Source organism: Brachyhypopomus gauderio, chromosome 6 (assembly GCF_052324685.1).
Source record: "Brachyhypopomus gauderio isolate BG-103 chromosome 6, BGAUD_0.2, whole genome shotgun sequence".
Taxonomy (NCBI): Eukaryota; Metazoa; Chordata; class Actinopteri; order Gymnotiformes; family Hypopomidae; genus Brachyhypopomus; species Brachyhypopomus gauderio.
Window position 1 is genome coordinate 28,161,766 of NC_135216.1, and position 14,621 is coordinate 28,176,386.

The 14,621-nt window shown below is 47.7% G+C and overlaps 3 protein-coding genes across 3 annotated transcripts in view; 2 read left to right on the forward strand and 1 right to left on the reverse strand.

Annotated features, from left to right (window-relative positions):
• gga3b (golgi associated, gamma adaptin ear containing, ARF binding protein 3b) overlaps positions 1-743 on the forward strand; it is a 32,632-nt gene extending 31,889 nt beyond the window's left edge. Inside the window, exon 17 of the mRNA XM_077010274.1 lies at positions 1-743. This exon is cut by the window's left edge and continues 1,305 nt beyond it. The gene's annotated coding sequence lies outside the window, so the exon portion shown is untranslated.
• An 89-nt stretch (positions 744-832) lies between these two features.
• Positions 833-9,057, reverse strand: nup85 (nucleoporin 85). Its single transcript, XM_077010275.1, has 19 exons — positions 8,339-9,057; positions 8,061-8,154; positions 7,757-7,919; positions 7,537-7,607; positions 7,389-7,432; positions 7,216-7,285; positions 6,723-6,844; positions 6,461-6,595; positions 5,627-5,749; positions 5,365-5,496; positions 3,929-4,035; positions 3,711-3,794; positions 3,470-3,535; positions 3,171-3,322; positions 2,583-2,700; positions 2,336-2,436; positions 1,420-1,571; positions 1,186-1,281; positions 833-1,064 (listed from the first exon to the last, which is right to left on the reverse strand). Exons 1-19 carry the CDS (start codon positions 8,369-8,371, stop codon positions 966-968), a joined length of 1,962 nt encoding a protein of 653 aa, XP_076866390.1. The 5' UTR covers positions 8,372-9,057; the 3' UTR covers positions 833-965.
• Positions 9,058-9,181: 124 nt separating this feature from the next.
• Positions 9,182-14,291, forward strand: LOC143517586 (small ubiquitin-related modifier 2-like). The gene is made up of 4 exons (XM_077010279.1): positions 9,182-9,336; positions 10,612-10,743; positions 12,386-12,457; positions 13,230-14,291. Exons 1-4 carry the CDS (start codon positions 9,316-9,318, stop codon positions 13,290-13,292), a joined length of 288 nt encoding a protein of 95 aa, XP_076866394.1. The 5' UTR covers positions 9,182-9,315; the 3' UTR covers positions 13,293-14,291.
• The last annotated feature ends 330 nt before the right edge of the window (positions 14,292-14,621 follow it).

Consider the following 14,621-nt stretch of genomic DNA (forward strand, 5'->3'; position numbering starts at 1 on the left):
GTGTATGATCTATCTTAGTTTGACTTCTGAAGCTCCGTAGGTTTGTATAAATAACTGCACTTCAGCACAGCCATCAAGCTCCCTGCTGGACCTCGCCTGGTCCGTGGGAACTCCACTGGATAAACACAAACTACAGTGTTTATATAGTCACCATGGCGCTGACGTAAGCATCACCCCCCCCCCAACAGAGCAGCAGGTGAGGGTTTATCCTGGTGTACCTCACACGGGGTCACGGGGAAGCATCCGATCACGCTGTGAATTGGCTCGGCACTGAAAGCCCACGTGTCTACATCGCCTGGCTGTGTCTCTGCTCTCTGGGAGGACGCAGAGCAATCCCAGCATCCCACTGGAGGAGGACGTGTCTTCTCCTCACCCTGCTGACCCGTCCGGACTGCCTCTCCTCTCCAGTCGCTAGCGTGCAGGCGTCTGTGACACTGGGGTCCAGAGCGCACCGTCCTGCCCTGAACAACTGGCCTGCAGGGGGTGCTGGAGAGTCCCCGGTGTGAACAGCGTGGGTGTGTGCGTGTGCGCTCATGCTCTGTCCCAAGCTTGTATGGTCACGTGTGGTCTGTTCAGTCGCATGCAGTATTAAAGGATCTAGAGAAGCACCCGTCTACTTTCATTCTCGTGTTTTCTGCACGTGTCGTTAGGGGTTTTGATTCCCCAGTCAGGTTCATCCACGAAAGAAATGAACTAAACCTAAACGAGATTACCATCTCCAGGTTAGAACAAATGTCTGAATGGTTTCTCTATCCTAATGGACAGGAGTGCTTCATTGCTAAATAAAAATTAATGACAAATGTTTTTTTTGCAAACAATAGCAATATTTATTTTCAACTTACAAACATTTTAAATGCAACTTAAGAAGGTTTTATGTACAGTACACTGGAGAAAGGTTTATGAATGAATGTAACTGGAGAGAGTGTGTGTGTGTGTGTGTGTGTGTGTGTGTGTGTGTGTGGGGTTCAGGCCTCCACCGTTCCTTCCTTCACTATAGCCATGGCCAGGTTCCGTGCCAGCGCCAAGCGTAGCAGTTCCAGCTTGGTAGTCTCCACATCTTCACCCTGAAACACGCCCACAAGCCCGTTTAGACCCGCCCACAAGCCCGTTTAGACCCGCCCACAAGCCCATCCACCCCCAGGGAGAAGCTGACAGCCTGTCCGGTCCAGACGGGCCTGTATTTACCACAGCAGGAGGTTCAGGGTTGTGTTCGCTGCTGTCCGACGTCAGCTCCTCCAGACAGAACATGAGCTCGTGGGTCTGGTCGGCCGAGAAGATCACCTGCACACACCAGTTTTACATATACATTTACATATGTAAATATATGCAGATCACTAGACCGTCAACAGACGTTACACCAGCTGATTCACTACCAAGAATTGCAGCTGTCTGTGGATGTGTGTGTGTGTGTGTACACACCTCTTTCTGCTCCAGCAGGGGCAGGGCGTCTGTCAGTAGGGTCATCCAGAAGGTTCGGGGTGCGATCTTCGCCGTCATCAGAGAGAGCAGCAGCTTACCTGCCTCGGTGAACGCCTTCTCCCCATAGAGCCTGTGAAACTCCCTGTACTTCCCTACACACACACACACACACACACACACACACACAATGTACAAGGACATCTTGCAGTGTAGTCAGATGTCCCGTTTGTTGTCTGTCCATAATTTGTTCTAGTTTACAATTTGTTTTATCTCTGCTTTTTATAAGGAACTGCTAAATGCCCCATAGAGGATGCAATACCATAATGCTAAAAGGGGATAGATTGGATTAAGACTAAAGAGTAAGCCAATCACATGACACCAAATGGAGATGTATTTGCATAATGCTCAATAGAAAGCCAATAGCATCATGCTAAATGGGACACATTAGCATAATGAAAAATATCCCCAAAGGCCTTTGTTAGTAGCAAGACAATGAGGTTAAATTTATTCATCCATTAAAAACATGGCCGTTATAGTGCCTATGTCTGCATACAGCCAATCAGAATCCACCGCATCAGACAGCTTTAAAAGAGCATAATAATAACATTGCAGTACGCTCTGTGTGTGTGTGTGTGTTCTGGACTAATGAAGGCCCACTCCAAGCTCTACTGTTGTCACGGTGGGGGCTGTTTTACTGCCTAGGGGCAGTTCTGTGGCCATTTATGAGTCTTGTGACCGGTTCTGTTGGTGAGAGGGTTGTGGTCATAGAGTGTTGGTGTGCTAAACGGGTCAGATCACATGCTGCCATACGCCTCAAGACTGTCCTTATGAAGCAAGGGCAACTCTGCTGTCTGCTGGTAATTCACTCACACACACACACACACACACACACACACACACACACACACACACACACCTAAAAACGTGAGTCTGTCACTGAGCAACATGGCGGGTCCCAGGTTGTCAATCAGGTCCAGGTCGGAGAAGGAGCCCCGTGTGCTGTAGTCCTGCAGAAACCTGCGTGCACGACACACATTTAACACACACAGCACCGGGGACATCGCCCTGGAGCACAAACACCTCACCATGGCAACACAACACTTGAACCAGGGGTTCATCCTGCTGGCCGGTGGGGGCGGGGCCGGGGGCGGGGCCACACTGACCTCTCGGAGATGAGGGTGGCGAATCCTGCGTCTTTAGCTCGGATGCTCCAGGACAGCGCAGAACCGAGTCTATTATTACTCAGAGCCCTCTTAGCCATGATCTTACAGATACTGCGTACTGCAACACACACACACACACACATTAACCTCCCGTGATATCACCTATACACGCACGCCCACCACACTCAAATGCAGACAGCCAACATTCCTGTGCCATGACATCACTACCACTCCCATAAATGTTTACTGGTGCAGTGGGAGTATGACATCACTACCACTCCCATAAATGTTTACTGGTGCAGTGGGAGTATGACATCACTACCACTCCCATAAATGTTTACTGGTGCAGTGGGAGTATGACATCACTACCACTCCCATAAATGTTTACCAGTGCAGTGGGAGTATGACATCACTACCATTCCCATAAATGTTTACTGGTGCAGTGGGAGTATCTGTGAGCTACTGTGTATAAATAATGACATGACATACACATCACCATACTCACATTACATCACTCGGGGGGGGGGGGGGGGGGGGGGGTGTGGGTGTGTGTGAGTGTGTGAGAGGGTGTGTGTGTGTGTGTGTTACCTTGCTCGTTCATCTGTCTCTGCTCACAGATCCTCAACACCTTCAGCGCCTTGCGTTCGGTCTCCAGTGGGACCCTCTCGATCTGCAGCTCCAAGTACACACGACCAAACTCAGGGCAGTGGTCAAAGTAGTCCACCGCCAGCTGCCACAGACTGGCTCACACACACACACACACACACACACACACACACACACACACACACACACACACACAGGACGTTCAGACCCTAGCTGGCGAGTGATGTCACTGGAGTGGGGGCTGATGGGAGCTGGCCCCTGGGCGTGGGACGTGCTCTCACCTGTGATGGCACACGAGGCCAGACGCATATTCCAGCACCAGGAACTCACGCAGGTTCGAGCCAAAACTGCACAACACACACACAGTCAGGACACGGACTCACAGCACAGACTGAAATGCAAACTCCTTGAGAATTTCCAGGGTGCCACTTCGATGGAACCAGTTCCACACTAGATAGAGCTACTGAGAACTGGAATAAGTGAACAGATGTTAAGCGTCTGGATCATGTGAGATGGTCTTACTGGAGGTTGTGGGACTGCAGGAGCTTGCAGTGGTCCAGGAGGTCCGTCAGGTGAGCCACAAACCACCAGTTGTTGAGGGCGATGCTGAGAGCGAGAGTCAGACGTCACAGTGCTGCCGGGCTTTTGGGGGGGGGGGGAGTGGGAGGGGCTGAAGGAAGAGTGGGAGGGGCTGAGGGAGGAGTGGGAGGGGCTGAGGGAGGAGCCCTTGCTGAGCTCACCTGCAGTCTTTGATGACTTGGTGGAGGTCAAACTCAAAAGCTGCTAGCAGAATGCTATCTAGAGGCTCTGGAGCACTGCGCGAGTCCAGAAACATATCCATACTGGACTAAGACACACACACACACACACACACACACACACACACACACACACACACACACAGAGAGACAGACGCAGACACACACGAGCCTTAGGGTGTGATGAAACTAAAATCATGTAAAAAACTTGACTGTAGTCTTGTAGGCCTGCGTTACTGCTGTGAATGCAGCTGTCTAACTGTACCCAATTTTAGTAATGTAGCTTCATCCGTGTCCGGCTGTATCTTAGAGAAGTAGTAGTGTAGCTCGCGTGTCCGACTGTACCCTGGCGTAGCAGTGCAGCTCGCGTGTCCGACTGTACCCTGGCGTAGCAGTGCAGCTCGCGTGTCCGACTGTACCCTGGCGTAGCAGTGCACCTCGCGTGTCCGACTGTACCTTGGCGTATCAGTGTACCTCGCGTGTCCGACTGTACCTTGGCGTATCAGTGTACCTCGCGTGTCTGACTGTACCTTGGCGTATCAGTGTACCTCGCGTGTCTGACTGTACCTTGGCGTATCAGTGTACCTCGCGTGTCTGACTGTACCTTGGCGTATCAGTGTACCTCGCGTGTCTGACTGTACCTTGGCGTATCAGTGTACCTCGCGTGTCTGACTGTACCTTGGCGTATCAGTGTACCTCGCGTGTCTGACTGTACCTTGGCGTATCAGTGTACCTCGCGTGTCTGACTGTACCTTGGCGTATCAGTGTACCTCGCGTGTCTGACTGTACCTTGGCGTATCAGTGTACCTCGCCTGTCTGACTGTACCTTGGCGTATCAGTGTACCTCGCCTGTCTGACTGTACCTTGGCGTATCAGTGTACCTCGCGTGTCTGACTGTACCTTGGCGTATCAGTGTACCTCGCGTGTCTGACTGTACCTTGGCGTATCAGTGTACCTCACGTGTCTGACTGTACCTTGGCGTATCAGTGTACCTCACGTGTCTGACTGTACCTTGGCGTAGTAGTGTAACTCGCGTGTCTGACTGTACCTTGGCGTAGTAGTGTAACTCGCGTGTCTGACTGTACCTTGGCGTATCAGTGTACCTCACGTGTCTGACTGTACCTTGGCGTAGTAGTGTAACTCGCGTGTCTGACTGTACCTTGGCGTAGTAGTGTACCTCACGTGTCTGACTGTACCTTGGCGTAGTAGTGTAACTCGCGTGTCTGACTGTACCTTGGCGTAGTAGTGTACCTCACGTGTCTGACTGTACCTTGGCGTAGTAGTGTAACTCGCGTGTCTGACTGTACCTTGGCGTATCAGTGTACCTCACGTGTCTGACTGTACCTTGGCGTAGTAGTGTACCTCACGTGTCTGACTGTACCTTGGCGTAGTAGTGTACCTCACGTGTCCGACTGTACCTTGGCGTAGTAGTGTAACTCGGCTGGTTTGACTGTTGGGTGGGAGAAGAGCAACCTGCTGACCAGAAAATGGTACCAGGTGCCAAGCAGCTCCTTATTCTCCAGCAGAACGTCCTCGTCACCAAGGAGGATCTACACGGGGAACGAGTGCATGCATGAACATGGATCGACTGACAAAGACGGGACAAAGCAGCAGCTCCATCTACCACAATGCAACAGGACCGGAGGTGTGTGGACACAGGACGGGGAGAGGCACTCTCACCTTGCAGATGGTCTGTAGCTGAGGGCTGCTGGCGAAGGATTTGTCCTGGAGACAGCGGTCACACTCCTCCTGCCAGTGCCTCCATTTCATATCAAATTCTGTGAGAGTCTGTGTGCCACTGGGCTGCATCACACACACACACACACACAATCACACACACACACACACACACACACACACACACACACACACACACACACACACACACACACACACAGTTTTAGCTTCTGCAGCTGATCAAACCCAGACTTAGCTGTCTAACCTACTCTGTGTCTTATGATCAGAATCAGATGGTTTCCCACAGGAAACTACATGAATGAACTACTGAACAATATTAATGAAATGAAATGTGCCATATTTTGTCAATTGTGATTTTTACACCCCAATCGAAATTTGTCCTCCGCTTTTAACCCATCTGTGCAGTCAGAACACACACACACACTAGTGATTACTAGGGGGCTGTGGATCACACGTGACCAGAGCGGTGGGCAGCCCTAGCTCGGCGCCCGGGGAGCCGTTGGGGTTAGGTGCCTTGCTCAAGGGCACCTCAGTCATGGCCTGTCTGGGAATCGAACCCACGACCCTCCGGTCACAAGACCAGTTCCCTAACCGCCAGGCCATGACTGCCACTTAAAAGCTCATTAAAAGGTGAAACCTTTTAAAATTTCACCACATCAATAAGCTTGATCATTGCCTGATAAACCACAACCCCATAGTCCTTTAAATACAACTGATTTGAAGCAGATGAAGTTTGTAATTACAAGTGACCATGACGACCCAGCCCTCCTCACCGCCCCTTTAAAGGGGAGGAGCCTGAATTAATGCCCTGCTTACATTAAAGACGGGCATCTTATGCAGCAGGGTGTCCATGAGCTGGTAGAGCGTCCTGGAAGAAGTCTGCGCAGACGCCTGCTTGGCCAGGACATGTCGTGCCTCGTGGACGCGGCCCTGCAGGACAAAACTGATCACCTGCACAGAGAGGAGATTGTAATTGTAATTACTATTGTAATTACTATTAAATGGTTCTGGAACGTGTGGGCGGGGTTTTGGAACGTGTGGGCGGGGTTTTGGAACGTGTGGGCGGGGCACTCCGTACCACGTCCCAGTAAGCGTGGTGATGGGTGGGGCTGTCACTCTGCATGACCTCCTTGGCCTTCTCGTCTACGTCAGCCTTATGTAAGCGCACCCAGTCCAGCAGGTGCAGGAGCAGACAGCCGGCTACACACACACACACACACACACACACACACACACACACACACACACAGCGGTGCGTGACACCATGAGACGATACACACACAATGCCCAACAAAAAAAAAACAAACATCACACACACACACACAGTGGGAATCTAAACCCTGAATGACCGTGACAGCTCTTTGGTGTGGATGCACGGGTGTGTCCTGAACAAGACGTGCCCCGCTGTAGGACCGTCTGGTTAAATAAAGCCAGAAAAGGGCAGAAGACTAAAGAGACACTGTAACTGCTGGAAAGATTTTTTCCCACCCTTTCTGTATGTGCTTTAAAAATCACTACCTTCATACATGTTACATTTTCAACAAAGAAAGAAACTAAAATTAACATTGTACCTGGGGCAGCGTCAATGAAAAGCACCTCACAAAGGTTCCAAATGAGCTCGATGGCCAGAAGAATGGACACCTGAGAGTGACACACAGACATGACGAGACCGCAGAAACAGAACAAGTGAATGAACCATTTACTGTGACCATCAGTACACAGGCCACCGTGTCTCCTCTAGTACCTGATTGCTGTACTGCGAGACCAAAGACGAGTCCTGAGTTGACACTAGAGACGAAACATGGGTTGGGAATGTAAGACAACCATGTAAACCAAACAAAGCCAACCAATCAAAAACCCTGTTTATGGTGACTGCACTACACACAACACACCTGCAACGTGCTGGAGTTCCTCCATACACGCTCGGATGACAGACCTGTAGTTCTTGCTGATGCTAACAAACCTGCACAAACGTCACAGGAACAATAGGAAGACCACATGAAGGAACCCTGTGTTTGTGTGAGTACAGTGGAGTCAGATGAAAGGGTCTTTTATTGTTTCTACGGTGGTTTTGGATACTGTATATTATATGTGAAGAGCACATGTTCCTACTGTGGCTTTTTGTTCTTGCTGGGGACGTCGTCTCTGATGTTCTGCAGGCCCACAAAGATGTGATGTGACTCGTTGAAGAGTTTGCGCAGGATGGGGGAGTAGATGTCTTCATCTTTACGCACCATGTGGACAGAGGGAGAGCCAGACCCTGCTGAACCCGCACCTGGAAAGTAAGAGAGTGTGTGTGTGTGTGTGTGTGTGTGTGTATGACTCAGTTAGGAAATCCAAGGTGCGGACACCATGAAACTAGTGGACAAGTCTGACCACTGCGATGTCCAAACCAAAACATCAGTCACACAATTACCTGCTAATCTGAAGTTTGTTTCATAGACCAGGACATCTCCTGGTCCCCACTCAAACCCCAAATGTCTGTGCTTCACTCCCACACCAGGAATCAACTGTAACACAAAAGCCAAACAAACTCAACCATTAGGCAGGGGCGAACTGTTGTAATACTCATTTATGAGTATTAGGGTTAGGATTGGGATTAGGGTTAAGGTCAGGATTAGCTATCGCTAGCTAGCCCTTCTGTAACTAAACACACGACACCAGCCTGACTTTGTGTACAGTAGCTCTGCTTACCGTGGTGGTTGGCTCTACGTCTACCTCCTCCATTTTAAGAAGAAAATAATAATAAAATCAGAAGTAAAAGCAGCGATCTGGTAGAGCCTGCTGTGTTTGGAGCAGCATTACAGCACAAGGTTCAAGATTTGAGCGCCTCTCTCCCTCTCTGCGAGGACCCCGTGAGTGACACTATTAGGAGTGTTCCGAGAACGCCTGTGTGAAATGTCACGGGGAAAATGATACGCGCCTGGTCTTCGTATGCTTTGGTGTTTTATAGCCTGATTACAACTAAATAATACAATACATTACAATGTTTTATTTGTGTGTGTGTTTCCTAACTGAGTTAGCTACAATCACCCAGTCATAAGCAAGTCACGTCAACTTCAAAATGTATATCTAAATATATATTAAAGATGTTCAAATGTGATTCTGAACAAAAAGTAACTTTAAACATCTACGCATTATTTCTGATGTCGATAATACTCCCATGCTGCTAAACACGATGTACATTATTTTATAGCCATGTCGAAACTGGCCTCACCAATTATCTGTTTTAGAATGACTGAAATGGCAAAACAAGATGGCGACCCTCCATCTTAGAAAGACTAGTAATGTGTCGGAGTCATAAATCACTCTTAAATATCAGACATATCTGAGCACAAACACACTATATCATCACATTAGCACGTGTACGCGAAGATTATTGTGATCTGATGGCATTTTACAGAAGAATCCGTTGAACCAAGACGTTGTACTCGTGCGCGTGCATGTTTGAGAGCACACCCCTGAGCGTTTCATGGTTTCGCGCATTACGTCAGTCACGTCCGCGCCAGACGTCACGTGACCCGCCTTAACCAATCGCCGCCGCTTGCTGAGAGCGCGCATTTAGTCGTGATCGCGCACGTAAGAAGTGGGGGTCTGATTCGGGAGCGCGTATATGCGCGTCCCCGCGGATTCTTTGTGTGACGGGGAAGAGGAGCGCAAATACAATAACCATGGCCGACGAGAAGCCCAAGGTGAGTGACAGCGAAGAAAAACGTTCGCCCATCATTATTTCTAGCCAACATATTGTAAAATGTAGGAGAAAAAAATATATACAAAAGCATCGATGCTGGTTGAATAGAATATTCCGCTTAGTGGATAAATACTGCAACTGCTGCTTCACAAACACCGGAAGAATCGTGAACGCGCTTGTCCAGGCGGGCTGCATAGTGGAGAGCGCGCCAGAGAGCCAGATACACTGGAGCACAGCAGAATTAATTATACTGTTGATTACCTTCCTCAATTAACTTTTATCATTTACTGACATTTTATTGGCAGCATTTCGTCAGTCGTCAACAATTATAAAGCGATATTTAAAGACAGTAAATATTATATACTCCGAAAACTTGTGTTCCGTTTTCTTTCTTTTTTTTAAAAGCACTTTTTTGACTCCTCCAACCTGCTCGGGTGTGTGTGTGTGTGTGTGTGTGTGTGTGTGTGTGTGTGTGTGTGTGTGTGTGTGTGTGTGTGTGTGTGTGTGTGTGTCCAGCAGACCTCACGCTGGGTAGCTCACTGCTAACTAGGTGTAGTAACGGGGATGAGCCTCTCGGTGGTGGTGGTGTCCCCGGGCCTTGGAATGTTACTGGACCAGTTTAAATGTCCCAACATAGATGTGTTTACATGTGTTTATTTATTTTAAAGTGGGCTTGATGGCTAAAACTAGCACATGAAAAAGGAACGTATACAGTTCTTTATTACTAATTTGGCAGAAAGTTTGAGCAAATTATAATTTATCACCCAGGTTTGACCGGACCATGTTTTATGTTATGACTGTAATTCAAGAGTTCTGCCTCTTGATGACAGCCCAGGTTTGCTAGAACAGGGTAAAGACGAGATAACTGTCCAAACCAACCCTGTGAACTGTCCAAACCAACCCTTATCTACAGCCTCTGCTTGGATTTGTTCGTATCATTACTGAGTTAAAGGGAAAGTTTGGCAAAAATTTAATTTGTACAGTTTAACTTCTTACATGAAATATCAGTTAACGGTTAACACATCCAACTTGTATGGGAAGATAATTTGCAACAATTAGTATCAATGTCCCAAAACAATGATTAAATATTTTACTTATGCCACATATTAATGTCTTTTTTTTAGAGGATTGTATATTAAACAGTGTAAGATACGTGTGAGCAACTACAGAACTAGTGAGATGAGTTTAAGATTTGCTATTCCTTGAAAGTGATTGATTAAAGTGATCAGTTATCATTGTGCTGACACACTCACTTGTGCACGTTGTCAATGTACAGGAGGGAGTGAAAACTGAAAACAACGACCACATCAATCTGAAGGTGGCGGGCCAGGACGGCTCGGTGGTCCAGTTTAAGATCAAGAGGCATACGCCACTCAGCAAACTCATGAAGGCCTACTGTGAGCGGCAGGTGAGTGGCAGCGCAGGGGGTGTGGCCAAGCTCCAGGGGGTGTGGCCAATGCAGGGGTGTGGCAGGGCTTCGAGCGGGCTGCGATCCAATCGGTCATTTCCCTGCCTTCTCTCTATTGGTTCATTTTCCTTGTCGTGAAACATGGAGGTTGCTCATGTGTTTTTTTCTCCCAGTCTGTTTGTATTGATGCAGAAACCCAACATAAACCACTCTGAGGGAGATCTCAAACACTGTTAAGGTCAAGTAAATCATTGCTTGCCTCACTGAAGACTTTTCCCTCTCTTTATTTATACAGTTATTCAAAAGCACAAGCAGTTCTGATCTGTGGAAAGCATTTTAAAACAAGCGTAAATCTGTGCAGGAAATAGTTCTGTTCTTGCTGTTGATCATCATCATGTGTTTGCTAAAATGTTTTAAAATAAGTTTGATAACTTTGAAAGTTTAGAGAAAATAATATTATTGGATATCATGTAATATAATATCTACCGTTATAAGACACTTGAGCCTGTAAGTACAGCAGAAATGAATTTGAGTCACTGAAAGTGAGCTTAAATGATTGATGCTGTTTGGGAATGCTTCCTTCTGTGAGCACTTCCTGTGTGGAGGCGTGGTTTGGACCTGCTTCTTCACCCTGGCAGCCAAAGCCCCGCCCCCAGGCCCGTCCCCAGCACTCAGCAGCTGGTAGCGGGACCCAGTTCATGGCCTGTTCAGACCGCCTCTCTTCCTGCTATCCTGGTTTTCACCGCCAGTGTGAACCCACCAGCTGTCAAAAACACACTCCAAAATTCCTTTGGACAATCTGAATCTGAAATTCTGATAAAATCTGAATTACAAATCCTGCCATCAAGGAAACGTCTTGTTTGCCTCAGAGACGAGGGAACCTGGGGAAGGAACATTGCACTTTTGGTAGCCTTGAAGTCATTTTTGAGGTGTTTTGTGCTCGCTGGTCTTCATGAAAGCTCTCATTGGCAAACATACCAAAGGAGTGTGATTGGCTGTACACGAATCCCAACATGCTTCTGTAGGTCAGCGAATATGGCTGCTTCCCCGCCCTTATTTTGCACTGAGCACGTACTGGTCCAAGCACTAGAACTGGGATACCATGTAGCTGTTCTCAAGGGAGAGAATCAGAAGACCCAGCACTCCCACTGATGCTCTGTTTAGCAGGACTATCAGACTGTTGGTTTGTATGGTTCAACGCTGTTCTCTGCTATGTTCCTGTGAGCACCATGGATGCTTGGTAGCAGGTCTGGGTTGGCATTTATAAAGCTCCTTGGGGCAAAAGTGCTGACCAAAGGACAGATTCATTCCTTGTTTGTGGTGATCTCAGTTGACACAGCAAGAGCTGACACAAGATGAAAGCTTCTACTGCAAGACACTAGTAAATCCAGCTGACCTGGACTATTTCACACAAGCTACAGGGTAGGTCTTCTGAGACAGCAAGCAAAGGGGTCTCACGCACACACACACACACACACACACGTGTGTGTGTGTGTGTGAGTAAAAAAGAGACAGAAAGGGAGAGTAGAGACAAACTGTTGGATTTGATGAGGTACATGGACTGATTGAACCGTGTGTGTGTGTGTGTGTGTGAGAGATTTTGATGAGGCACATTGAGAAATTGATCCACTTGTGTTTTCAGGGACTGACGATGAGGCAAATCCGGTTCCGGTTTGACGGGCAGCCTATTAATGAGTCGGACACACCTGCACAGGTATGACCCTGCTTCCTACACTGCCATGCATGCTGACGAGGCCCTTCTTTATCTTTATATGAACACAGTCCAATCGGTTGCCCCCACCTGACTGCAGTTTACTGCTCCTGTTCTGACATGTTCATTACACGGGCTGCTATGGTGATATTGATGACTGAGTCACCTGAGGCCTATAGTCTAGCCCACAAAAGGGAAGGTTGACGAATTCTGGGTGATTGGCCAGATGAGCCCCCTGTCCTGGGTGATTGGCCGGTCGAGCCCGCTGTCCTGGGTGATTGGCTGGTCGAGCCCTCTGCCCCTCCCCATTGCTCCCACGGGACCCGGTGAATGTCCCGCAGCTGAAGCTGTGTGTTTGAAGACCCATCTGTCCTCGTAAATGCACAGAGATAAGTGCACGGCGGAGGCAGGTGAATCGCTAATGGGGAGAGCCTCTCATTTCCTCCCTTTCATTTTTACAACACAAAAGAGGCGATCAATAAGTGTGATCAATAGACCGATAGAGATGGGGCGCCCACCCCCCTCCGTCAGCTTCATTACAGGCTGAGTGTTTGCAGCTAACCGGGCCGTAATGCTCTTTGAGTGATGCATACAAAACACATATGAATATGAATGTGGAAACATGATAAGGAATGCCATCAGTGATCCACAGGAATCCCGGGAGAAACTTTCAACTGGGTTTTGTTGAACGTTTTCACACAAGGCTCTTGGAGTGTCTCCCGTGCCCTGGTGACGTAGTCCTAAACCTGACGTTTGTCTTCTCCCTCACTCACAGTTGGAAATGGAGGATGAGGACACAATTGATGTTTTCCAGCAACAGACAGGAGGCTGTGTCTAAGCAAGGCAACTTTTACAACCCATCTGTTTCTCTCCCTCACTCTCTTCCTCTCTCCCCCTCACTCTCTCTCACTCTGGGACATTACCCTCTCCCTTTACAGTTGTTTGCGACTGCTGTTGTATAGTGTGTGGTTTTTTTTTTGTTTTGTTTGTTTATTTTGGTTGGAATTTCCATCCTCCTTTTTGTACATAAATGACTTCCTCTGTAAGCACCTAAAGGTTTGCAGTGTTTAATACTCTGTGTCAAGGCGGGCTAAGGTAACCATAGAAATGCACGCAAAATCCAATGAAAGCCCATCCAACACTCTCCACTATTAACTGCAGAAACTATAGATGTTCGGGATATATATAATTTTGTACCTATGTACCTAAAATCTGTCTGCCAAATGTAAGATGAGGTGTAGAGTGAGTGTGTGTGTGTGTGAGAGAGAGAGATAGAGAGAGAGCGAGAGAGAGAGAGAACTGGTTGGAACACACTATTGTGTGTTCAGACACCAATATCAAGTCCCTGTAGTTTCACAGATCACAGAGTCTCAGGATGGCATCTCTCTCGCGAATCAACGTTGTCACGTGTCGGTTTTAATTCCCCAGCACGTTCACGTGAGCTAAGGGCCACACTACGGACTTGTATTTTGTCATCAGTGAGCTTACCAGATCGCTTTAAAGTTAGGAGCTGGATTCACAGTAATTTTGTTATGCTAAGCGCGCTACTACCTTAACGTGAATGGTAGTCCGCAAGCCTATATATTCATAGTAAACCTCCCATTTTAAATTAAAGTGAGAAAAGTCATTTTATGGTGTGGTCTGGGATGAAGAGAAATTTGAGGCGTCTTATGTTTAAGACTGATATATGGAACTGGCTCGGAGATCATACCTAAAACAAGCCTACATTTTCTCCTTATTAGTTTATATATAAATTACAAAATCCTGATATGTTCAGTTAAGTTAAACTCCTGTACTGTCTAATCACTTGTTAAAATAAAATATTCTCTTTTTACCAGACGTTTGCATTTATTTGTTTCCTAAACAAACGGCAGTCATCTATGAACTCCTGCCTGTCTTTTCAAATATAGCAGGTGGGCGCAGACACCGAGGACAACATGTGCTGGACTCACAGAGACATGTTCTGTGTGACACATGCCTGGCCCTTAAATTATTCTTTTTAAAAATGTGAATGGATGTGTGTAGCGCGAGGGGTTGGCTGTATTAAAATACAATTATTCTACAATTATCATTTTGTTCGTCTGTGCTCAGCACCATAATGGACGCTGCATTACCAAACCTAAGGGAACGTGGTAGCGTCTGTCATTAGGTGAACGAGGGTACGAAT

Bases quoted from the DNA above. Each gene is read 5' to 3' on its own strand.
- nup85 (XM_077010275.1), bottom strand. From the start codon at position 8,371: ATGGAGGAGGTAGACGTAGAGCCAACCACCACG. The intron at 7,920-8,060 runs GTAATTGTGTGA...CTTACTTTCCAG, and splicing joins AACAAACTTCAGATTAGCAG to GTGCGGGTTCAGCAGGGTCT. The intron at 3,323-3,469 runs GTGAGAGCACGT...TGTGTGAGCCAG, and splicing joins GGCCTCGTGTGCCATCACAG to TCTGTGGCAGCTGGCGGTGG.
- LOC143517586 (XM_077010279.1), top strand. From the start codon at position 9,316: ATGGCCGACGAGAAGCCCAAG. The intron at 9,337-10,611 runs GTGAGTGACAGC...GTCAATGTACAG, and splicing joins TGGCCGACGAGAAGCCCAAG to GAGGGAGTGAAAACTGAAAA. The intron at 12,458-13,229 runs GTATGACCCTGC...CCTCACTCACAG, and splicing joins AGTCGGACACACCTGCACAG to TTGGAAATGGAGGATGAGGA.